General features: G+C 39.5%; 1 protein-coding gene across 10 annotated transcripts in view; it reads left to right on the top strand.

Annotated features, from left to right (window-relative positions):
- Window positions 1–25,284, top strand: part of LOC126757576 (EH domain-binding protein 1) — a 33,393-nt gene extending 8,109 nt beyond the window's left edge. For 7 of the 10 annotated variants that reach the window (XM_050471576.1, XM_050471578.1, XM_050471579.1 and 4 more), the window contains exons 3-14: window positions 13,275–13,482; window positions 16,451–16,632; window positions 16,703–16,902; window positions 17,975–19,004; window positions 19,066–19,268; window positions 19,402–19,847; window positions 20,239–20,334; window positions 20,507–20,935; window positions 21,003–21,843; window positions 22,965–23,061; window positions 23,182–23,370; window positions 23,432–25,284. In XM_050471576.1, coding sequence (XP_050327533.1) covers window positions 13,275–13,482; window positions 16,451–16,632; window positions 16,703–16,902; window positions 17,975–19,004; window positions 19,066–19,268; window positions 19,402–19,847; window positions 20,239–20,334; window positions 20,507–20,935; window positions 21,003–21,843; window positions 22,965–23,061; window positions 23,182–23,370; window positions 23,432–23,513 — 4,003 coding nt within the window. In that variant the 3' untranslated portion in view covers window positions 23,514–25,284. The remainder of the gene's footprint in view (window positions 1–13,274; window positions 13,483–16,450; window positions 16,633–16,702; window positions 16,903–17,974; window positions 19,005–19,065; window positions 19,269–19,401; window positions 19,848–20,238; window positions 20,335–20,506; window positions 20,936–21,002; window positions 21,844–22,964; window positions 23,062–23,181; window positions 23,371–23,431) is intronic. The other 3 variants (XM_050471585.1, XM_050471584.1, XM_050471586.1) reach the window with 3 other exon arrangements.
- Window positions 25,285–25,671: the final 387 nt, after the last annotated feature.

Below are 25,671 nucleotides of genomic sequence, written 5' to 3'. Positions count from 1 at the left end.
GTCATGCGCTCCACATGGTGGCCCCCTTACATATGTATGTACATACCATACTCGCCACACACGCCCGCGCACACGCGCAGCGAAAAAACAACAATTTACATTTTCAGTTTGGGCAAGGGGTTAGTGTGAAAACATGTCACTCGTTGTCTGTCTGTCTGTCTGGCCGTCTGTTAGTCACCACCTGTCGCTTTCGCGGTTCTTATGTTGCTTCTGCCACTATTTTTGCGTTTTCCAACACTGCTTTGGTTCTTCTTTCCCGCGTGCTCTCTCTTAAACTGCCTTCTATTTAGTTTCTATATTTGTATTGTTTATTATTTGTGTTAATATTTAGATTAAAAAATTGTTGCTGTTCTGAAGGCACGCAATATTGTGTAAGCAATTTATAAGTAAACAAACGCTGATAACATCATTTGATTAGGAATTCTGGCCGCCCTCGGGTTTTGTTCCTATAAAGGCAGTATTTATAGGTGTTTGTGTCATGACTACTCTCTTGACATTTAGATCGAGAAACAAATGTGTGATATGGCTTCTAAGGATTAGAGAGCAAATGCTTGTACAAATGGGGTATTCTGGTCTAGATGCCTAACCTTTACTGGTTTAATTTGACTTTTGAAAAATCCTTTTAGGGTGATATTTTTGAACATCTAAACCATCAAATTATGAATAAAATTTTTTTTTCAAATTTCTAAACAAAAATATACCCATAAAGCTGCTTTTAAAAATAAAGAATGCTTCCACCAGTTCCATGTATAAAGCTCATCAAATATGATTCCATTTGTTTGAATCCAAAACTTTGTCCTCTAAAAACGAATGAAATCTCACTCATTTACAAATATAAAGCGTTAGTCGTACTAAGTATTGCCTAACTTTGAATCGAAGCAATATAATATGGAACTCTGCAGATATTTCTAGGTAAAGAGAACGTCAAAACATGAGTGTGAATGGGTATTTCTTCATTTGATCATGGTATGGGACTTCATAGCTCTACAAGTAAAGCAGTCCTTGCAGTCTAACTAAACCGCGTGCTATGTTGCCGGCATCTTTGTATCGAAAAAATTACCTATAAATCCTTTCACCTTCGTCAGCGAACTCAAAACGCAATTGGTAATACAACAGCAGGCGCGCCATCGAGTTTTCCACTCGTCTATTGCCTGGACACAATGACTCCCAGCTTCCTTCACACTTGCCGTCTGTTTGCCATCGGCGCGTCGAAAACTGATGTGTAAGAGAATGATTGGCATCGAACGGCAAATACAGATGTATTTCGCCTGGCGTTACGGCTCACTTCGGCACTACAATTAGTAGACAGTCGAATTGACAGACCGGCAAGAGAAGCTGAGTGGATGACGGAATAGTTGAAGGGGTGGATGGTTGGTCGGATGAATGAAAATACTGTTAGATTGCATCTGCGTTGTACTTCGTGCGAGCAATTAATTCCGTATGCATGTACGTACTTCCAGATGCTGCATATCACCGCTTCCTGCATGTTTGCTGCTCCGCACCGCCTCTTGATTTCCTCCAGCTAATGCTTGCCCGCAGGCACTATACATATAAACACTTGGAATGCGGTTAAAAGTTCACTCTCACTTAAGTTTAGATAAACTCCCGCCAGCCACTACCACCCACCCACCAGCGCCACATGCTTTATGCTTTGCATACATACATATCTGTCTGAAGCCTTATGCGTTTAAAACCGAATGAGGAACGACCTATTGTTTCTTATTCACTATGGATTTCAAAACATTTAATTATCGGAAAATTCATTACGCCTGCTGTACTACTACTATTGTATGTGTGTGCGTCTACGCACTGAGAAATAAGCCCTTCCATTGCTTCACTTAAGAAAGCATCTTTGATGAATCGTCGATGGGTTTAAATGCCTTCGATGGTTGAATAAATTTGATGCCCACAGTGAAGATCTCATTTAAATGCAAAAATTTTCATTTTATTTATTATTTTATTCATTATAAATAATATTTTTATTTTTGATTCTTAAAAGCATTGGTTGGACTAATTAACCAATGCCACCAATAAAATTACATACATACATATTATTTGTGGTGACGTGAAAATCAATAACTGTCAAACATTTCAGGCATTATAACGTGTTATTGTCAATCACATTGTTGTTGTGTTTGTGTTCGTTCCCACTTGTCAAAATTACAAATAGTCGCAATAACAATAAAAACACCATTGACTCAAAGAATATTAACAAATAATATTCTTTTGGCTTTCATTTGTTAACATCTATCTCCTTGTACATACATACATATATGTATGTACGTCTGGCTGTGTGTATGTATAAAGCCTTTTATTAACTACACTCATGCCCTGCCATTTTACACCAATTTATATACAAAGCGTTTATTTCATTCTGGTTGTAGGGTCGTTGCCGGGGGCCCTGCCCAGTTCGCCAGCTGGCTAATGATACATGTGTATATATATGTGGTGTGTGTACGTATTCGGTGTTGTTATGTGCCGGTGGTGGGTGTGTCGCCGGTGTGTGTAGCGTGAGCTGTACGCGTAAAATATCCGTCGCTTGCTTTAATAATCAATAAAATTTAGTATTGATAGCATGAAATTACTTTATCCAATATAGCTATATTAAGTTAGTAAAATCTCACTTGATTCAGCTGAAATTATAGTCTGAAAGACTACAGATTTTGGTTAAAATTCGTTTAACAAATCAACACCTTTGCTTTGCTGGTGCATTTTTTTCTATAAAAACGAGCTTTTGAGCCGCAGATGCGAAGCATAGTAAAATAATGTAGTGCTCTTTCGTTAGTTTCCTTCGTATTCCTATCAAAAAGCTCTGCAATTATTGGAAATTCTACAATATTCTGAGCGGTTATACTTAAGGGGTTAGGTGGGTTTCAGAGGTAAAAAAAAGATATTTTAACGATTTTTTGTCAATATAAGTAATCATATATTTAAAAAATATAATATGGCAATCAAAGGTACATATTTAAATAATGTCTCCTGAAATTTTGACATAAAAATGTTGAAAATTCAGCCGTTGAGACCTCATCTCCCTGGGTGTCTCACAAAAGGAGTGCTCTCGACGTGAACAGCATAACTGATTATTGGTTCATCTTATATTAAAAAACGAAACATATTCCGTTAATACATATATAAATCTCATTTTTTAACGAAGGAAATAAAAAAATATTAAAATTTTCATTTTTTTCTCAAACTTGGACGAAAATATATTGTAATGAAACAAAAAGTCCTTCGTTGAATAACTAGATAATGTTATTTTAAAGATGTATACACAATTCGAACTAAATCATAACTTTTCGAGAAATCGTGTCCGACTTTAAAACACAGTTTAGAGAAAAACGCGTTCAAAGACGGCGCACTTAACGCACAAATTCTCAAGGCAAATCTTCGAAATTATTACTCGGATCAACTTCAAAAATTAGGACAATATTCTAGAGGTTTTGTAGAATTTAATAAGACAAACGAAACAGTAATAATAATAGGCATTATCAAAGTAAATAGTAAATCTGCTTCCGAAATAAGCGGAACTCGAAATACAGCAAAGAAAATATTGAGATTCGAAACATATTTTCTTCCAATTACTAGAAAAATATTCAGTGGAGAGGTCATGCCGCGCTCTTCATTCTACCACTTATCACCATGCTGTAACCCAACGTATTTCCTTTCATGTTGAAGCGAGACGGGCTTGTTTATTCAGTTGGAACCTTTGCTTAGTGATTGCGTCTTACTTCATGCATCGTTGCCATGGTACAGTGATTAAAAGTGACTCACTTCCGTCCAAATCAGTAATTATTTCATAAACTCTACAATGCTATATAACACATACATATGTGTGTGCATAGATATGTACAGATCTACATCGTTTGCATATAATATAATTGTTTTGCTAAAGGCATAATTATAGTTTTGAAAATGTGGCGAACTGGTTTTAAGCTGTGACTGCCCGCGAACACCCAATAAAAGCTGATACCGAAACTACTGAATGTTCAAAGAGCAAGCCGTCAGCGGCTAATTTAGGCTGCAGCGCTAACTGCTATTAACAGTTTTTATTTCATGTTCGTTGGCTTTGCCACTAAGCTTTTGCTGGCATAACGCTGCTGTCATTAAATTGGCATTAAGAAAATTACATTTTTGGGCGTTTGTTGTTGTCCTTTAGTCTTTGCTTTGCATATCACACCAAAAACTTCCTTCATGGTGTGAAAGGAACGAGGAAAGAGCACACATAGTCGAGCACCACCGTTGCAAATCCAGCTGGTTCTACTATTGTTGGCGATAAAAAACCGAGTTTGTGCGTATCGAACTCTCTGGTTCCGCATAGCACTCTTGCGCAGCCAAAGTCGCATATGACGCCTAAGGGAGCATTTTGGGTAAATACCGTCGACGGCCAGCAGCAAGCCGGCTACCCACCAAGCCTTGTATTTCATTGTCAATAACAGCCATACGAACGGCTACAACTACTAACTTGGTTCTTCAAACTGCCGGCAGCCGTCTGAGCTTCTTCCTGCCGTTGATGTCAGCGGTATAGGAAATGGGCGGTATTTCGGGGGTGGCAGCGCCGCATGCGAACGCTGACTCATCTCGTTGTCACGGCTTTGTCTCGGCCGAAGGGTTGCTGCTTGCCTGTATCTGTATATATGTGTGTGTGTGTGGCAAGTTCGTGTTGATTATGTGCGGCCATTTACATTTCGTTTCTTCAAACGCCAATAACATTAGCACTGGCATCAGGATTGCTAAAGTGGCGAGCGGTGTAAGCGACGAAGAACTTACAAGCAGCTCCTTTGAACCGTAAGCCATAGCTTCTTCGCCGCAATCGATTGAGGGCTGGTAGCGATAGTCATAAGACATTCTTACTGATCCTTTGCCGGCGGTTTAGAGTTTCAAAAGCAATTTAAAATCGCAATAAACTTTGAATTCCTTTTCTAAACACTGTGGGCCTAAATTGGCGAAAACACTTTTTTGTTTACACACATTCGACAACAGTAGCTTTTAAACAAAATATATGTCTTATAACAAATTTTATTTAAGATATTGTCGTCAAGCCTTTTTAAATTTCATTTCCGGCTAGCGAAAAAGAAATTTTCACTCATATTTTATATGGAGTATTTCCAATTTTGTCCCACTGTGAATCGACACATTTTTATGCAGCTTTCTTTAATAGTATTTTACCTTTTTTGTCTTATCCTCCAGATTTGGTCGTATTTATTTGCTTATGTGCGGTTGTATGAGTAAAGTGGCCTCAATTTTATGCGGTTTATAGCCTATTGCTTTTGCTGCTTTTCTACGACATTTCCTAAAGATTATTTTCTATAATATCCTTGAAAAGGACCATCAAATCAAAGCATATACATATGTATGTATATTTTACAGGCATTCCACATTCCAGGCTTAACGTAAAGTTTATCCTAAAAGTAAATGATAATAAAATAAATATTTCTTGTGTCTTAGGAACAGCTTAGCTGAGCTGCAGCGAAATAATAATGACTACTCTTCCTTACGATTTCTGTGGCAGTTTCTGCTTAGAATCATTCCATTTGAAATTAAAAATTATGTTCACTTTTTATCGTAAAACTTTCTTGCTTAAAGGTTTACTATATTCTTATGGCTTTCTTAAATGCCTTTACGACAATCACAACAACAAGTGATTGTACAACAATAAGTGATTGCTTTATCGCTTTGTGCATGTTTGTTTGTTTCCCCTTTGGTTGTATCTGACAGTACGTTCTTTAAACCAAAAGCAGTGCCATGAAATGCCTCAAAGTGTAGACTCTTAAAATCCCCAGCGAGCGCCTGGTGTGAAGTGATAGGCATATTAGAGCATATAAGCACATATGTGTATATTTATGTACATTGTACATATGTGTATATGTATGTATATGCGCGAGGTAGTCATAAAATAAGAATTAGTTTATCTACAAACAATTTTTTATTTTCGAATAATTTGAGTTATGGTTGGAGCAGAAGCAGTACTTGTGCACTTGAAGCTTTTCTCATTTTGATTATCGAAGTAAAGCGATCGTTTTTTGTTTAGAAACATTCTTCTCACCATGACGTACGAAGTTTTCATTTTATATTTCGGGATTAGAGAGCAAAAACAAATATTAAAAATCAAAAATCGCTTTATTGTTTTTTTTTTAATATTCTTTATATTAATATTTTTTAATATACTTTTATATCTTTAAAACATGCAACCTGAACGAATCAATCGCTTCTGGTGCTGTCGAAAAAGTTGACCTCTTAGTTTATTTTTTTCGTACGAGAATAAAAAGAAGTCAAGCGGTGCCAAGTCCCATATTCCTTGCAATTCAGTATCGTGGTCATCCTTATAAAACATTCAGAATATAAATGAGTCCTGACAACATATCAAACCCTCGATGGAAACAGTTACATGCCAAATGACAACACTAATACACCACTATTGTGTGTCTAAAAGAACTGATGCTTTGTTGACTACGAATATTGTATGATGGACAGACGGACATTTAAATGCATATAACGCCGTACATAAATATTTATACGCTCATATGCATTATCTTCAGTTAAGCATATGCATTGTCTGTATGTAAAAGTGATTGGCACCCTTGAGGCGTTCATTCCAAAGGAACAGATACATATAACTCTTCCGAAGCAGGAAATGAGCTTCGGGGAGTGAGTAGCGTGCTCAAGTGTGTTGTTAACCGTACTTACAAATATGTATATACATATACACGTTTCGCAAGCATCCTTACTTCAGCAAACAAAGGTATGTCAAGGTATGCATTTGCGAATGCGAATGATCGCCTAAGTGCGTGCACACAATATGTAAGCACGACATGCACTAGGGAGCAAATATCGATTGTCGCCTCACACATTGAAGGTGTTGAATCGACGAACGTCACATACGTCAATATATCAGCTGTCGCCATTCACCAATCGCTACTCATCAGCTCCGTACTTTATTTTAGCTTTTGTTTTTTGCGAAGCATACGCGCTTTACGGTATCCACGGCCTAAGACAGCTGCGTAGCTACAGCCTAGCTGCAGCAACAACAAAGTCAACAATGTAAAATATTAAAGGCCATAAATCCGTGGCCGTAAAAGCCACTGTGTGTTGACACGAGCGCCCATATCGGGAGCGGAGATCAAATGACGTTGCCACGATGACGCCGCTTCACTGGCGCTGGGGGAGCTCGAAGCTGTTGTGATGTTTTGATGTTATGCTCGTTAACGCAAGCTCATTGGCTGTCAGCTGCTGAAGTTGTCGATGCTGCGATGAGGTTGAGCGGCGATGATGCAATCAGCGTTTGCGTTCGCTTATGCATACATCAGAGTATGCGTGTGCATGTGTGTGTGAGTATTGTGCCAAAACAAGCTTTAATAGAATTTTATGAAAATTTTCATGCAAAAATGGAGAAACAAGTCTGCGAATGATTACAAAAGCAATATTTAGAATCGAATAAATATATTCAAAAGCGAGCATGTGTGCATATGTGTGTATGTATGTGAGTACCACCACTATGCATGTAAATTTGTTGATTAAATTATAAAAAATCGACACAAGTGAATCGATTGTTGTACACAAGAGTATTAAAAGCGGTAGACCGACTCTCTTGGATATATCGGGGCATACATATCAGAGTAAACATGCCTAGATAAGGTGGCGCATTTCAAGGCGCTGTGTAAACATTGATAAACTGATAAAACTTGACGATTACTTAGTGAATAATTTGTGCGTCGAATGGGAAGAAGACTTTATATCTGCCACATATCTTTTAGTTATAACTTCATATGCTTATTCACTGCTTAGATAGGGAGTGCGACGCAATTTTTCTCAATTTTGGTTCATTTGAATTCCAAAAATATTAAATTATGATGAAGCGCGTTGGAAACCACCCGGGTCGTCGAACCCGCTGCTGTTTGTCACAATCACTCACCACTTTTCGGCTAGTTTAATTGAAATCTGCTGTTTTGTTGTGTAAATAAAATTTTGAGTTGCTTAAGTAAATATGTGCCTTTGCGTGTGTGTATGTATGTGTGTGATTGAGCTACATATGTATATTCGCGATAATTTGACTAATTGACCGCTCACACTTTCGAAATTCATAATTTTATTTGGCAAATAAAAATAAAAATAAAAGCAAATTTATTAACAAATTCATTTGCACCTGAAACAAACAGTTTAACGGCGAAGAGAAAACATTATACGAATAATTTATTGAAATTGATGACTTAGCCTGCTAATATTGACCCTGCCCTGACTCTGCACCATTGGACTGCCATTTGTTTAGGTCAATGCAGAACTCCCTTAAGGGGGGAGCCTGCTTTAGAAGATTCTAAAAATCGATTTTTTTTTGCTTAAATCTCTTTAAAAATAATATAAGAATATGTCCCCAAAGAAGGGAAATAGTGACCGAGCGTCAAGCAGATATATTAGCGCTTGGGCAGAAAACGAACATTTTGACGCGCGATTTCTCGGTTTTTCATTTTTACGATTGTTCTTAATTGGCGGGAAGGATAGAAAAAAAACTAAACGTCGTATGGAATTGGGGCAAAGTCAAGTTTGAACATATTTTTAAACAACATAAAGTAAAATTTTTTTGGTCAAAAACCACTTTTGTCAATTTTTCAAAAAAGTGTTTTGTGGAATTTTTTTTAGTTTAACTAGAAGATAAATTATTAAAAAATATGAACCTCTTTGAATTTTCTGTTTCCGATAGAAATTGCGACCTGCATCCTGTCCGCCGTACGATAAATGCACATGCGAGATGCATCGGTTAATTGCTTCCCAAAGCAGAATATCAAAGATTTCGTATCCAAAAATTAGTGAATGATGTTTAAATATATATATGTATATATAACTATAAACTCTAGAAATTTCGCTGTAATAATTTATTTCTTTCCCTCCCAAAAAAATTCTCAAAAAAATTGATTTTTTGAAGCTTCTAAAGCAGTTGGCTTCAAGAGAAGCCTGTGAATATTAATTGTCGCAGTTTTTTGTCGAGAAACCAGAAAAGTTTTACACTGATGGAATAATGTCTCTAGCGGAAAAATGCCAAAAACTGGTCGACCAAAATGGTATATATTTGGTTCATTAAAGTTCATTATAATTACGATATACATATAACAAATAAGTTGAAGCTTGATTAAAAATACGAAAAGTCTTTTTCGACTACCTAATGTTTTCTATTCCAAATTTAAAGTAAGCGGAGTAAGCGGGTCTTCTTAACCGACCTCAATCCCAAGAATATTGAATTGAGGCTGCCTTTCCTACCTGCCTTCACTGTCAGTTACTAGCCCCCAGCAATTTTCCCTTTGATTCTAAGATCCCATATGAGGGATTCAATTGACTTTTTCTTTTTAAAAAATTCAATATTTCTTATCGTGAAGGAAATGTTCTTCCCTTTAAAACCTTCAATGCAGCTGCCTGCCATATGTGACATGTCGGCCAACTTCGGCGACGTCTCCGTGGCAGCACGCGATTATCGGCATGTGGCAGTAGCAGAATGAGCAGCAACAGAAGCTGCAAGGGGCGTTGCAACAGACGCCACTGGTGCAGTGATTGTGCGGGCGTAATCAACCATCTAGGGAAAAGTAAATATGAAAAATCTTCGAGCACAAGCCGCAGTGCTGCGCTACTCGCAGCGGCGACAATACACGGATTTTTTGTTGCTTAATATATCTGTAATATTTTCTTACGCCGTTCTTCTTTGTGCTTAACTTTAGTATTTTCCGTTTTAATATATTTTTATTTCTGGTTTTAATACACACTGCTGCTGCATTTATTTGCGCGAGATTGCCATTGCCGCACGCCTGTTGGCAGTGATAAAGCGAGGCGAACGAGTAAACATTCTTTCGAATAAATCAAAAGAATGCGCAAGTTGCTTACAGTAGTGGCTATAAGTTCAAAGTACTCATTGTTGATAGTCCCGGTTGGTGTGTTGGCGCAATCTGCAATAATATTAAATCCTACAACGAGCTGTATATACCAGACATATGTCCAAGTGCATGTTGCCCCGCCTCCACCGAACATTGATTTTATACACATTTGCGCATATTTATGCTCACAAGGCTCTATATACCATCTAGGCCCTATAGGATTATATAAATATATACTTATAAGCACTTACGAAGCCTTGGAGCTGGCATAAGTCTAGTTTGTAATGAGTCACTTCTTGTACCATAGTTAATAATCGTAGCGTGTAAGTCGCCGAAGATATCTATATAAAAATAATAACATAATATGAAGCGTGTGTGTATGTGTATTGCGAAAATTATAGCAAAACGAAGAAAAAAACTTAGTTTCAAAGCTGTAATACCCTTCACAGATACAAAAGATGCCTTACATGCACTTTGATTGGACAACTATAGCATATAGCGGTTGACCGATCAAAATGCATGTAAGGCATCTTTTGAATCTGTGAACACTTTCTTCAGAATTTGCATTACGGCCTTAGAAATAACCCATGCCAAAATTTCGTGAAGATATCTCGTTATAAGATAAAGTTTTCCATACAGGCACTCGATTCCTATCGTGCAGTTTGTATGGCAGCTATGTATGTGGTATAGTGGTCCAATATTGGCCGTTCCGATAAATGAGCATCATCTTGGTGAGAAAAAGACGAGTGCAAAATTTCAGATCGATATCTCAAAAACTAAGATAGTACTTCCAATAATTTACATATACACTTAATAGAGCCTTCGTGGTTTCCTTCTGGTTGTTTAACAAACTTCCAGACAAACTTAATATACCCTGCTGCGGATATAAAATCGTTGCTTCTCTTCTAAATCTCACATCGCAGTTAAGTTGATTGCAGCTAAATCCCAAAGTTTATTCCGTCGACTGTCTAGTTACTCATCCCAACTAAAAATATTCAACTTTATTGTTTTCTTGAATTTTATTTTGGCTCAATGCCAAATTTCAAGTGACTTAATGGCGTTCGCGGGTGTGCTGTCTTCGTTATTTCTCCCCGCCTGGTTCTTCCGCGGGTTTGCTTCTGCTCGATTTTGTGCTTTGTTTCTTGAGGCATCAGAACGCGTTGGTCTGGCTGGCTGTCTATTGTCTGCGGTAGTTTCATAGTGACCCTGTCTACTTGACCGCTTTAGTCTGGCTGACACGCTGTCTAAATGCGCAAAACCCGTGCAAAGCTCGCAAATATGTGTGTGCTCTTATATGTGTGTATGGTAGGTTTGTGTGCGAAGCCATCTCCACATCCTTGAATTTAATTTGTAATTGAAATTGTAAATATTTACTGGCTCAGCATTGCGCGAGGCCCGAAACACCTATTGGCAGAGACCCCAATTTATTTATGCGCCACATTTAATTTAAATGTGTTGAATATTTTTTATTGCTGTGTGCACTAAAAACCGCTTATTCGCGACTTTCCTGAACTCAATTAAAATAATAATTGTAAAAAATATACCTCAACTCCATAGCTTGCTTCCAAGAGGTCTACATATCCAACCACTTTATTGTGCTTATGTCATAAATATCAAAATAGGGCTGTCAACAACGCCACTTCATCATCCTCATTCGTGAACATCATTTGAACGCAATGCACCTCGTTGCCTAAATATTTTCATCAACATTCCCAGCTCCCTCTTGAGTTGACATAACATGAAATCCGCACAATAGACCAGCCAACCATCCAGGTAACGGTAACTGTGCCTGAACATACGAGTATGCATGCTCAAATATAATTGCTTTGTTGTTGTTACACCGGCTGTGCGCAATTTCGATTCGGAAGCAGTGGCGCATGTGGGCACTCGTAAGCCCATCTGCCTGTATGCAGTTGTTAGGCCTTTTTGTGCTCTAAATTTTTCATATTTTCCACTTTCCTGCGAGTATTTTTCGCTTTCACAAATTGCAATTGACGTTGTGCAAATAGAAACAGGAGAAAATACAAAAATCAACGCAACTGACAACATTTAAAATGCACCTTCTGCCGCAAAAGCGAGCGCGCGCACTCGAGAAAGCTCAAACATGACATTTTTGTTTATAGAAAAAAGCTGGAAAATCCAAAAAATAAGCGACAAGTGAAAAAGGGGCACGAACGAGAGGCATGGAAAAGTGCGTACGCTGTGAAGAACGGATGCTGCCAGCTGACCTAGTTTAAGCGCCAATGTCGTTGCGGCAGCAGTGTGCGTCTCTCAGCCGCGCTGCAGCCACCACTTGCCTTTCTAGTCGCCAACGAGCGTCGAGGCAGAGCTGACAGCGACTGCTTGTGCAGCTTGAATGTGCAATATCCTTGGTGCCAGAGCAGCGATTTTACTTTCGTTTGGCGCGCCACTTGCAGCGTGCCGCGACCTTACTGCCGCTCTTTAGCTGGTGCCTCAGCTGCAGTCGCCAAGCGTTTGTTCTTAGATGTCTTCTTTGCTGCTGGCTGTTTACATTTGTGGCAATGCAAATTACGCTGCTCCTCTTCGGTAGCCTTACGGCACTTGTGCCTATCAACCAGTTTCAAAAAGCACAAATAAAACATTGAGATTTTGTATGAAACTACTACTTAATTGCATGTGTGTACAGGGATTGTCCGGAAAGTAATTGGACTGAGTCGATTAAAATAAATTTATTGAACCAATCGTTACAATATTGCTTGGATTCCCTCTGTCGTCTCAAAATGCTTGCCTTTCATCGGCCTTTTCAGGCAAGGAAACAAAAAAATGTCCGGGGAGCCACATCTGTGCTGTACGGCGGCTGCGGAAGCGTTGGGATGTCGGCGGTGTGAGTCGGGGGGTAGTCGTGGTGCAACTTCTAATCTCCAAAAAAGCCTGGTGCTTGCTAAAGCAACATCTGTGTAAGCCTGCTTGATTATATAAAACGTCTCTGACGCAGATTTACCGAGTTTCTAACGAACACAGTATTTTCGGTTTGCACCACTCACAGAAACACGTCACGCGAAAATGTTTGTCCTGACTCTCCAGGGAAGCGGAGGCAACTGACCAGCCGGTCGTTCGTTAGCTAGGAACGCCCTATACCGAATCCAGTCAGTGCATACACGCTCTGAAGTACAATCGATGCGGAAGAAAATTAGACCTATTACTTTCTGAACAAAGCCTGTATGCGCAAATGGGTGAGGAGACGTTGTGTGTGTAAACAAACTTGTGCGTATACTTTACTTTTGAACTGTTGTTGCAGCGCTTAAGATTTCTCTACAATAATTAGTCAAAGTCATAGACAATTTTAGTTTATATTTTATGGATCCTATGATTTTTATTTGAACATAATTAATATATAAGTATAATCGACAGTTTTTGGGTTATCGAATTGGTAATATAAACTATAAATTTCCTTCATTTCAGGCGCCCTTCAAATCTGTCCGTTGTTTGGACACGTCGTTCGCGCCGTGTCGTTTCGGTGCCGTTAGCCTGGGAGCCGGATATGGTGAATCCGCTGGTGGGCCACATATCCTGGCCAGTGCCAGACAATCATTCTATTTCGGTAACGCTTTTCAAGGATCCACGCACCCACGAACTGGAAGATAAGGACTGGACGTTTGTCATAGAAGATGTGAGTATCTGCTTAGTATTAGAACACAAAATGCTACGATTCATGGATTCAATCAGCAGTTCGAAGTATGCTTTTATATATCAATTATCAATTCTGGTTTAATTGGCTCAGCATTCGTGCTCCCGACCCAGCCAGTGGCGCACTCGGAAAGAACGATGCGAATGGCGTTTTATATTTTGGTATTTCCTACTCAAAACAAGCCAATTGAAACCAATTAAGCATGACTGATCGACATCAATAGCCGTAAACAGTAAATATTTTGCGTGTATGCAACAAAATCAAATTGCCAACGTCGGCAACATTCCACTTTTACTCTGCCACATTTATTTCAAACCATTTGGTATACAAAATTAGTTACTGGCGTCACTTTTTTTTGCTTAAAATCGCTTTTTCATAGTGTTTTAAAATTGTTATTTTTGTGTAGTACAGCTCTGAAATCGGCTGGCTTTTTGTTGGCTTGTTTAAATTCTTTGCAACTTAAAACTCCCTTTATTTTAAATGTGTAGCATAATTTCAAGCTTCGATAGAAAGTATGGAATTTGGTGATGCGCCTAAAAATATGTTAAATTTCTCTCCATTGTGTCCATTTGATCGAAGTGAATACTTCAAACCTTCTTTAATTCTTTTTTTACTCTTGAATCATAAACCATGTCAAGGCGAGTGCATGTTGGCTAACCCACCCATTGTCATTCGCGGATGCTTCTTTGTTGTCTGCACTCATATTAATGGAAGACATAATTTGTAAGACAGCACTCCTTGTGACCTGAATGACTCCATATTGCGTACGAGCCTGTGTGTGTGTGTTGAAGTGACAGTTAAGTGAATTAAGGATCCCTTATGGGAGTTTCTTTTAACCGCAGTCGTCAGACTTGCACCTTGGTAACTCGTTATTCCCTAGGCGCTTAGTGCTTTTTATCTCCCGAATGCGCCTCTACAACATTTGCACCGACTAATTGCAAATGCGTTTTTGTGGGAAAATATATTGAAATAAACAGTTGAAAGCGCATTTAAATTTTTGTACTTGTTATTTATTCCATTCTGACTCCCTTCGAAATGCTCATTTGCTATTTAAATCACAGCAATGCTAATGTCTTTGCTGAGCTTGACTTGCTTTAACAGCGACTGGGTTGCTTAATTGAAGTGAATGGAATTTAATGAATATTTTATTGTTTATTCTCATGCGAAATAAAAAGCGGAATTAATGTGGAGGAAAATACACCCGCATACCCCTTTGCATTTTGGGTGTTAAGGACGATTTATTTACATTTTCACTTTCAATGCCTCGAATTTCTGCTTCCGAATACTCAGAACGTTGTTGTTGCACTCCAAAAATGTTTCAGTTGCTCTTTTCCTTTGCGCTGACTGGACTCAAGGACGACGTTTCGATGGCATGTTGGTTGGCCTAGTCCCTGTGCCGTCACCTCTAATTGAATAGACGTTTTCGTCAACGTACACGGCAAAGGCGTTACCCAACGCTACCCAGTTGGCTTGGTCTCTGTAAGACTTGGCAATTTTGCTTTTATTTTCTCGTGTTTTCTGTGTCCTTCCGTACGCCTTTTAACCTTTCCAGTCGCTCAAAGTGCCGCTAGTTGCTTTTGTTGAATTATGATTGCTCAATTTTGTTGTTGGGGCTGGGTGCTTCGTCATTGCCGTTCGATATTCAAGTTCTGTTTTGTTTTACATTTTATTTTATTGCTGTATTTACCGTTTTTTGTTGCTCTAAGGATAGCAACATGTCGGCGCTTTCAACGACTTTCAACGCTTTGCTTGTGTGGCATTTCTCGCATTTCAAGGTTGATTTTCATTTGCAGTAACTTGCAGTGCTTTTTAAGTGGAAATGAATTGCACATTTGTACGAGTGCCCGTGAATGAACATTCACTCACACACACATACACATATCCAAGCATTTGTACAAACTTTCATTCGTCAGCGTTTGGCGCCTATAACTAAGCCATTATAAATATGCGATCGATAGTTGACAGTCATATTGAAATGCTAGTGGTGAGCACTCGCTGTTTTGTTGTTGTAAAGACTGTTTAATAAGAAAAGGTTGCAGACATAATAAATATATACTACTTTTATGCTAAATTAATTTGTTAAGCGTGTACATACATATTCTACGCTGCATTTACACACATACACATACAACCAACTAAGTCATCGTGGAGCCGCAGAGTCCACCTAGACCGCGCGATATTATTTTTGAGCAGTTTGTTAATACAAATAGTCCGCATAATTCGAATTCATCAAATATTCTCAGCGAATTCATAAACTTGCCGCATGCCAAAGTCACGTACACCTTCACGTTCACATAAGTATCAATAAAATTAATTCAAGAAAAGATAATCGTGAAGAACTTTCATTGCGTTGCCAAATGGCGCTCTATGTGGCGTCGCGAAGTGTGTCTCGGCACACACATTCCTTTTCGTCTCGACAGACGTCACACGCTGTATTCAACTTCCCTAAGAATATCATTAGGGAGTGTCGGTATTAAATTTAGAAAAATTTAAAATTCCCCACTTTTTTAGACTCTGCCAAACATTATAGTAAAAAAAAAGATTAGGATTACAAGTAATGAAAATTCAAATTAGTAATGTTTCTCGTTTTGTAACAAAAGCAACAGTCCCAGGCCAAAAAGCTACTCCTTTCCTCTCGTTCCCACGTTAGTCGGGGTAAGTAAACGGAACGGACCCGGATTTTGATCCGGCCAGGAACTGTCAACTCGGCACAATTTCTCGAAATTACTTTCTCTTTCCCTCTCGTTCCCACGTTAGTCGGGTAAATAACCGGAACGGACCCAGATTTTTATCCGGCCAGGAACTGTCAACTCGGCACCATTCCTCGAAATTACTTCAGCAATGTTTTCTGCCGCTGCAACAACAGTAACTCTTTCTTCACTATTGCTTTTCCAAGTATTAAAAAAATTATTCAATTCCTTTAAGAAGTATGTTTTGCGCTTTTTTTCAGATAACACATCTCGGCAAAAAACGGGTCTTGGCCTCGGCTAGCATAAATATGCGCAAATACGCGAGCATCGAGTCAACACAGCAGAGCTTTACGCTGAGCCTGAAGCCGACCTCGCGTAAGATTACCGCCGCCGAACTGGAATTGACAATCAGTTGTGTGTTCCTGCGGGAGGGCAAGGCGACGTAAGTGCATTTGCCATACAAACACAACATTTATATGCTTTACTAACATTTAGTTATTTGACAATTGCAGTGATGAGGATATGCAGAGCGTCGTCTCGCTGATGTCCGTCAATAATAATTGTGATGTTGCTCCACTGGACGACCTAGAGGATATACCCGATCTGGAGAGTTCGGGTGATATTTCGGATCATTTGTTTGATTTTACGCAACAGTTGGAGCAGATGACAACTAGTTTGAACGGTTGCATGGATCTGCCAACGCCATTGAGTGGTGCGTACCCGAAACTTAAAATATTAAATTTTTTTTCTTTTGGTTTTCATTTACTGTTTGTCCTGTGACTAAGAAACATAGTTTGTTACTATACACTCTAATTGAGGTTATGTAGTTGTAGTTGATTAGTGAAATTGTAATATTTTGATGAAATTTTTTCAAGTACAGTAGTGCTGTTAATAATTCCAGTCATTGTTAGCCACGCATATGTAAAAATATATCCGTATATATACTCGTATAACATACATGAAACCCAAGTAGTACAGTATCATACCGACACAATTTATCAAGTTTTGAAACACGTGAGGAACCATTCTCAGAGTAACAGGAGGGGGTGCTTAAAATCCTTCATTTCTTCTAATGAAGTACTTTCGGCCGAGCAGGAAGACATTAGCGAAAGTTTGTTAGCTATTTGACCCCATTTTATCCAATAAAATTTAACTTAATTTTTTTAAGAAGACAAGAAGTCTATTTTTTGGTTCCGATGATTCGAAAAAGCTTTCCTAACGAACATCAATTAAATGTACTTCGGAACTTCAAATGATCAATGGTATTTTCGTCCAGGGTAATATGGAGGCTCGAGAGCGGTTCAGTTATTACTAATGGGAGATTTTCAAAGTTCAAAATATGTGTGCTGGAAGTCGATACTTTCTTACAGGATAGTCTGTTATTTAAAAATTATAATTAATTTGACTGTTTTCAAAATTAATTGAATTTACATTTTCTCTTACCCGTTTCTCTTTCTCTTTCTTGACTCGTTTCTTAAATTTAATGCAATTGTTTCGCGTTTTTCTCTCAAATCAACTTTTTCACAAAAATCATTTGGTATTCACTCATTGCATCTGTACTTATATACATATTACATAACAACTATCAATTTATTAATTTATGTAAATGTGTGCAAACTTACTTTGTTTTATACAAATTTATGTTTTTGTTTTTGTTGTAAATAATATACTCGTTACCTTCGAAACACATGCATACCAACACACCCATACACTTGAACTACATACACACATGACCACCAATGTGTTAACCGTTTGTAAATGTCCGTATGTATGTGTATGCGTAGTTCCTTCCTTGTCCGAAGATCCAACTCCATTGGCTGAACATAATCGTTTGAATTTTGAATTCGAATCAGAGAAACAATTTGGATTCGACACTAGTGACGAGCTACTCAAGACGCCCAGCGCTGCGCAACCACAACCGCAATCGCAGCCCGAACCGCAACCAACAGAAAAAGAAAGCGCTGTCGCTGAACAGGAGTCGAAGTCATCGGCACCTGCGCTGAACCCTGCCACACCCTTAGAAGACAGCGTGCTGCCGACCAACCTAAAGAGCAAAATTATTACATCCACTCCAATCGCCACTTTTGCTAAGGGCGCGGATAGCAAACCGAGCGAGCCGAGTGATATTAGCGCGCGTCGTGAACTCAACTTTCAAGCCAACAAAAGCAGCAGCATTGACGTGTCATCTGCGCAGCAAAATGGCGACAACAAGAAAGTGGTGCCCAGCATTACTGCCGATGCTGCCTGTGAGGAGTCGAAGGCGGTGGATGCCAAACCTGAACAGAAATCAGCCAAAATTAGCAACGGCAAGTCTACAACACTCAGTTCATTGCTATCCATGTCGACTTCGGCTCCGACAACAGTGTCGACACCGAATACGACCGCTGATAATGACAACTTGAAGGAGACGTCCGTTACTGCAGGTAGCGGTAGCGGTAGCGTGGCACCGCCAAAACCTGCGCGCAGTGAGTCAAAACGCGCCGAATTGCCACCGCTTAATTTGAAGAAGAGCTACGATCATGACAACAACAGCAATAGCAACATAAGCAATAATATGACTACTACCAGCATTAGCAACACGAACAACAATCATTTGAGCAGCATTAACAGTAACAACAGTTTACAGCTGAATGGCTCTGCCAAGCCGGTCGAGAAGATCGTGTTGAAGGAGAATACGCCGGGTCAGGACTTGCTGGAGTGGTGCAAGGATGTTACGAAAGACTATCCCAACGTGAAGGTGACTAATTTGACGACCAGCTGGCGCAACGGCATGGCATTCTGTGCGATCATTCACCACTTTGAACCCGGCCTAATGTGAGTGTACAAGCGCTGACCATTATCCAAACTTATTTCTCTTGTCTGCTTACCTTTTCAGCGACATGTCAAAACTCTCCGCACACGACGTTGTAGGCAATTGCCGCATCGCCTTTGACGCCGCCGAATCGTTGGGCATTCCACGCGTGATTGAGCCGCGTGACATGAGTTTGCTGGCGGTGCCAGATAAATTGGCTGTGATGACGTATCTGCATCAGTTGCGTGCGCATTTCACCGGCAAACAATTGCAAATTGAGCAGATTGGTAAAGGCAAAAGACATTTCAATTAATCGATCAATATTTATAAGCAAAACAATTATTCTATTATTATTCCATTCTCAATTTACTTTTTTTAATTAATTGCTATTTTACACTATCACCTAAACTTGCTATGCAGGACCAACATCCGACGAGTCGAGTTATGTGATTGGCAATTACAAGTCGGATAACCTTTCGCAGAATCTACTCAATTTAAGCCACTTAAAAGCGCAACTGTTGCACCAGAACTCACTAGATGACGACATATTCGGTGTAGAGACGAAAAATAACTCGGGGCCCTCACAGCCGTCACCGACAGCGAAGAAAGATGTAAAGAACTTAATACTCTCTGGCTCGAAGAACATTTTGGGCAAGGTGCTTTCACCCAGCAAAGATAAGAACACGATCAACGCATCGCAACATGGTCAAGTGGGTAACCAGACACCGCCTGCCGAAGGTAAGGAGAGCACTAATGCTGGCGACCTAAATGTGTGTGCTATGACTCTTGAGTCCAATCCGGTGCAAGCCGATAAACAACAGTTGGCACCCCATTCACCTACAGCATTGGACCCGAATGCGGCGAATGTAAGTAATGAGTTCGTTGGCTACAATCGCTTTGCGAAATTTGCTCATAAGTCAGTTGCCTGTGAGAGTTTTTTGATCATATAATACATTTACGTAGAGCTAGGCTCATTTTGTTGGTTTTTATTGAATTGTTATATTTGCGCTAATTTTAGATTTAATTGACTCTATATTATTTGTATATAAGCTTATATTTCCTACGTTAGTTTATTTACTTAGTTTTAATTAATTTTGCTTTGTTTTTGCACGTTCATACTTTTGTTCGCTTACGTTTTCGCTTTCGTTTTTGGCTTATCGTTTTCGGTTTAACATTCATCAACCCGCGCGATCACCAACAAAAAACAAAAAACAAAAATATTTATATAAATCTGCAAATGCATTAAATATGTCACAGCGCATTTTGTCACGTCACAAGGAAATGAGCGAAAAGGCCAAGCTAATGATTGAAAAGCTGAAAGTTTCCAATGGCGTGGAGCGCAGCGAGCACGACGTAAGTAACCCTCGAGCGCGACATAACAGTTGGCAGCGGCGCAGTTAGAAGCCTTCGGCTCGAGCCAGCTTATTTACTTCATATTCGTTCGCTCTTTTGATACTTAAAAAAAAATATATTAATTTTTCATTTTGTACTTTGACATACTACTAATGTTTCGACCCGATTTCAGGAGGAACGTAAGCAACGTTTGCGTGAGCAGGCGCGTCGACTCATTCTCGAGACTCGAACCAAATCGGTGAATGGTGGCAGCGGTGGCGGCAGCTTGGACAGCCCGACCACGCCGACCAAACTGAAACGAATGAACTTCTCGCCCGAACGCACCATTTCACCCATCCCCAACGGCATCGAGGACTATGGCGTGCCCAGCACGGGCAGCAACTCACCAACCAAGGTGCCGATGTCGCCGTCGAAGAAAATAACACCGCCACGTGATGTGGACACGCTTTCGACGACCACAAATAGTAATAGTAAATTGATGAGTCCTAGTCATAGATTAAGCGAACGCTTCAGCAATGGCACAAGCAACAGCGGTAGTAATAGTCCACTGCAGTCGTTCAATGCCGTCATGGAGCGCATTTCACCAAAGAACGACAAGAAGGTATGTGTGCTCGGTAGGCGTAAAAAATTTTGAGTACTATTTTAAGTATATATTGTTCACTCTGCAGGGCGACAAACGCTCATACATCGAATCGGAACTGGAGGCACTCGAGCGCGAACAGGAGGCCATCGATCAGAAGGCCAGCTGCCTAGAGAAGAAACTACGCGCAGTCATGGGCGGCAATCCAAGTAATAATCGTTCACAACGTAACCCTTTTATTAGATTAATACGCAATAGTATTGGTGGTGGTGATAGTATACGTATTAAACTGCTTGACATGGATAGCGATGGCCAGTTTTCATTATCGCCTTCGGGCGAAGACACTTCGCCGTGCACATCATCGGGCTCGGTGACACCCTCATCCTTGTCCAGCGATGAGGAGACGTCCGTACGCGCAGCCGATGTGCGATCGGCGTTGACGGTGGACGGTGCTGATGTTGATGAGAATGTAGTGCGTCGACGGCGCAAGCGGCGACGTCAACACCGTCATCGCGCGCCTACGGCGGAGCATGCTAGTCAACATCAACAACGAACGCCACGCAGCCGTCCACGTTCACAATCATGTATTGTCGATGCGAATGAGAATCATAGAAATCATGCGCATCCGCAACAGTCGCACAATAGGTTTATAAGTAGCCGAAATTTCGCAAACGCTTTTGCGCCGTTCAATTTTATATTCTCCTCCTCCTCCAATACGAACACAACTACAACCAGAGCTTCCTCAAATCATTCCTCCTGTGATAATCTGCCAAAGGTGCACTTACACTTGCCTTGTGATGCTGAGGGCGACATTGACGACGACACACGACGGCGCATCCGTTGCCGAACCGAGGAGCCGCCTAGCGGCCGAAGACAATCGCGAAGCCGCTGCCAGTGCCATTGTCGCGCTGGTGGCGACTGCGATGGTGGTAAACAATCATTTTTGCATTACGCATTACGCCTTACGTCTTAACGCCTGTAGTTACTATTACAAACACAGTTACAATTATAATTACTGCTTAACCACTACTACAAGCGTCAGAATATATACTGCAACCAAAAAGGAAAAACTTGAAAGCAAGGCCGCACATAAATGTGAAATCGCCATTGGCATGCGCGCAACGCTTACTCGCTTACAAAAAATACACTGTTAACGCGGTGGAGCGCTCTTTGCTGTTTTTTTATTTGAGTGCATTAATGGGCTGTTACTTGCATCGCTGCGGATGTTGTGCTGACATTTAGCTAATTGGAAGTTCACCGCGTTCACTGTCGGCATTTCACTCGCATTCGACTCGCTTAGCTTGAACGCTTCTCCACGCGCACGCGAGTTGTAACGCAAGCGCTGCTCGACAAAGCAAATTTGTATAACTGCTACTTGCTTGCTTTTGCCGCTGTTAATAATGCAAGCTGTAATTAACACACTGTTCGCGTCCATTTACCTTTGTATAAAAGGCATTAATCGCTCATGCGAGCGGTTGCAGCGCTGCCGTTGCTCTAACATTTTAATCGCAACTCATACTCGTAATCTAACTGTTCTTAACACAATCCATAACTTGTAAAAAATCGTACATTAGACTAGTGAAGCTTGTTGGTTTGCGAAATGCCGCGCAACTTGTGTGCAGATAAAAAGGGTTAAAAAAATTTAGAATTAATCAAAGACTTAAATTGGCCGAAGGAATACAATTGAAAAAAAATTGCTGCACACCAGTACGCGCGCCAGCGGAACCATAACACATACCTATATTTGATTCGTAATGCGCTACTCACCACATACTAAACTCACCACTTGGATTCAGATTTTTACGCTACAAAAATTGCGAAAACCCGATTAACGCTTACTGTATTACGGAAATCGTTTAAATCTGAGTCCCTTTTGTAAATTTTTTCAATAGCTGCGTTGCATTATTCCAATAATATATATGTTAGCATAAGTTTGATTCCTTTTTGTAGTTGTTTAAATGTTGACTCATAATCTTAATGATTCAGTTATGTAATTGCCGTGCTAATGTAGTGGTCATATAATAATGTTCCTTCTTAACTTCTCGCGCAGAAACCGATGAGACGGAGGAGCAATTGCTGTCGCAGTGGTTTACGCTGGTTAACAAGAAAAACGCGCTGCTGCGCCGCCAAATGCAGCTCAATATACTGTAAGTGTGTGCGAAGCAGTTTGGAAAGTAGTGATTCTACGGTCGCAAGACCTTTATTTATGTACTTTTCAAGAGTAGCCTCTGAATTTTTCACATTTTCTTTTTTTTCTCTTTTCGCAGTGAGCAAGAAAGTGATTTGGAGCGCAAATACACGCTCTTAAACCAGGAGCTGCGGGCCGCGCAGTCTGTGGAAGATTGGCGAAAAACGGAAGCACAGCGTGAAAAGGAGCGGCTGCTGCTCGAGGAGCTGGTTGCTATTGTGGACAAACGTGATGAGCTTGTGCAACATTTGCATAGTCAAGAAATTGCGTAAGTTAACGTTAATAAGCGTATTTGACGAGTTGTGTTCTCCGACATTTGAATATTTCAGTATCGAGGATGACCACGAAATCGCGCGCGAACTGGAGCAAGTGGACATCAGCGGCGACAAGGACAAGTGCGTACTACAATAAGAGCACCTCGGCGCTGCTGCTGCTCGGAGCAAAGTGTCAAAGTCGGGTGAGTCGCATGGCTGTGCACGTGCGAACAATGGAAAACAAGTGAAACGACAAAAAAAAGTGAAATTAAATGTAGTTAGTGTTTGATAATTTGTGAATACGTTCCAATATGCAACTGACGTATTCATTTTCTACAACAACAGCGACCATTAAGGAAACATTCGCTTTAACTATAACCTATTGCTTATGAATTTATGTATTTACTTACATATATATCGTATCATATGTATGTTAGTTGAAATATGTGCGTAAAGCAGTGAACTATTTTATTTGCTAAATTAAAGTGGCGGTGTGAACGCTTTTGTGCAAAACAGGATTGAATACCTTAAAACGGGGAATAGACAAACTTAATTGCCAGCAATTGGAAATATTCAGCGCTAAATTATATTCATTTGTATGGGTGAATGAGTGACCTACATAGCACAACTTCTTATGCATACCCTCGCTTGCAGGCAACAAAATATTCAACGATGACAATTACGTAATACGGATTTGATCAGTGTAATATTCTGTCTAAAAGTAAGAAAACAAAAAATATAATCAAAGAAAATTAACTAAATACTTAACACGAGTTGCATAACGACAAAATACGAGGCCAGCGTAGAGCACAAAATCGATTCTTGAACACTTGGCATTGTAAGCGAAACAACTCCCGCTTTTCAGCACTACGCTCTATCGCTGGAGAATATTTCATTTCGTTCTCTGTGCTTCAAAAGCGAAACTTTTACTTTGAGCAAATCATTTCCATGGCAAGTGTGTCAAAAGAACAATGTCAAATGCAACTCAAACACAAATTTGAAAAACGTCCGTTAGTTTTGTAAGCAACAACTGAAACAAAAAATGTAAACACAAGAAGAAATACCGAATAGTGAATATAAACCATAAACCGTTAACTATGATTTTTTACACAGCTTTCATTTGACAAACGCTTATTGTGCCATTTTTCTGTTCAACTCACTTTCATTTTAACAGTTCAACTACTTAGATACTCATTTTCACACCGTTATATACATTTGTGCAAAGCCTTTACTGAAACACTTCAACATTTCACACCTGACTGCGTTCGGGTGGCGAACTTCATTGCTTCAACTTAAATTAGCTTTATCAATTGCTTTAGTTGAGTTATGTGTGTGCGTGTGTGTGTTTTCGGAACGCACCATTGTAAACTATTTTGAATAATATAAATATTTTTAAGTTGTAATTATGTTTTAAATAATGAAAATACAATGAAATTAGTTAATAATTTGACTAGTGTGATCCTAACTGTAAACTGTACCTACCTATTTATTATTAAACAAAAGCAAAATAAAATGTAGTTTAGATATGTATGTGTATATTTAGTTTTGTTGCAACACTTCTAGTTTATTTTTACTATAATTTAATTACTGCGTTGAGTTTTTTTATTTTAAGCAAATGGTGACTACTCAGTTTTACTACACTCCCCCAACGCCGCTGGTTTGCTTTTAGCGAGTTTCTTTGGTTTCATAAGAAACTGCCGCGAAGACTATCTTGTCTTGGCGTCGAATCTTAACATGGGTACTTAGGCAATTAACATTTATAATATTGAACTAGAACTGACCCTACGAGCAGAAATTGTATTACATATGTATGTAAGTCAGATAATATATAATATAAAAATACAAACATAAATATGTGAATGATATAAATGTAACATAATCAACTAAAGGATATATGTATGTATATGAATAAATATGAATGAAATGAATATGGGAAACCGCATTTTTTATTTATGAATATGAGCTAAAGAGCATCAAGATGAGGTGAGGTCTATCCGACTGACATGGGAATGTTGTATTATATCTGTTGTTGTTTTTGTAGCGGCTGAAAAAACTTCCTGGAGTAATTTCGATCGGACAAACTTTACTTAGACTCGACTGACGTTGGAACGTAGTAATTTATATGCTGTTGTTGTAAGGCAGAAAACATTCCTGAAGTAATTTCGAGGAATGATCCCAAGATGGAAGTCCTTGGCCTGCAGAAATTTGGACCGGATAAAAATCCGAGTCCGTTAAGTTTACCTAGGCCCGACTGTCTGAACTGGAACGGAGTAATTTATTTGTTGTAACGGCAAAAACATTTCTGAATAAATTTC

The sequence above is a fragment of the Bactrocera neohumeralis genome, chromosome 4, assembly GCF_024586455.1.
Source record: "Bactrocera neohumeralis isolate Rockhampton chromosome 4, APGP_CSIRO_Bneo_wtdbg2-racon-allhic-juicebox.fasta_v2, whole genome shotgun sequence".
In the NCBI taxonomy this organism is placed as follows: Eukaryota; Metazoa; Arthropoda; class Insecta; order Diptera; family Tephritidae; genus Bactrocera; species Bactrocera neohumeralis.
This window is presented reverse-complemented; position numbering and strand designations above follow the sequence as displayed.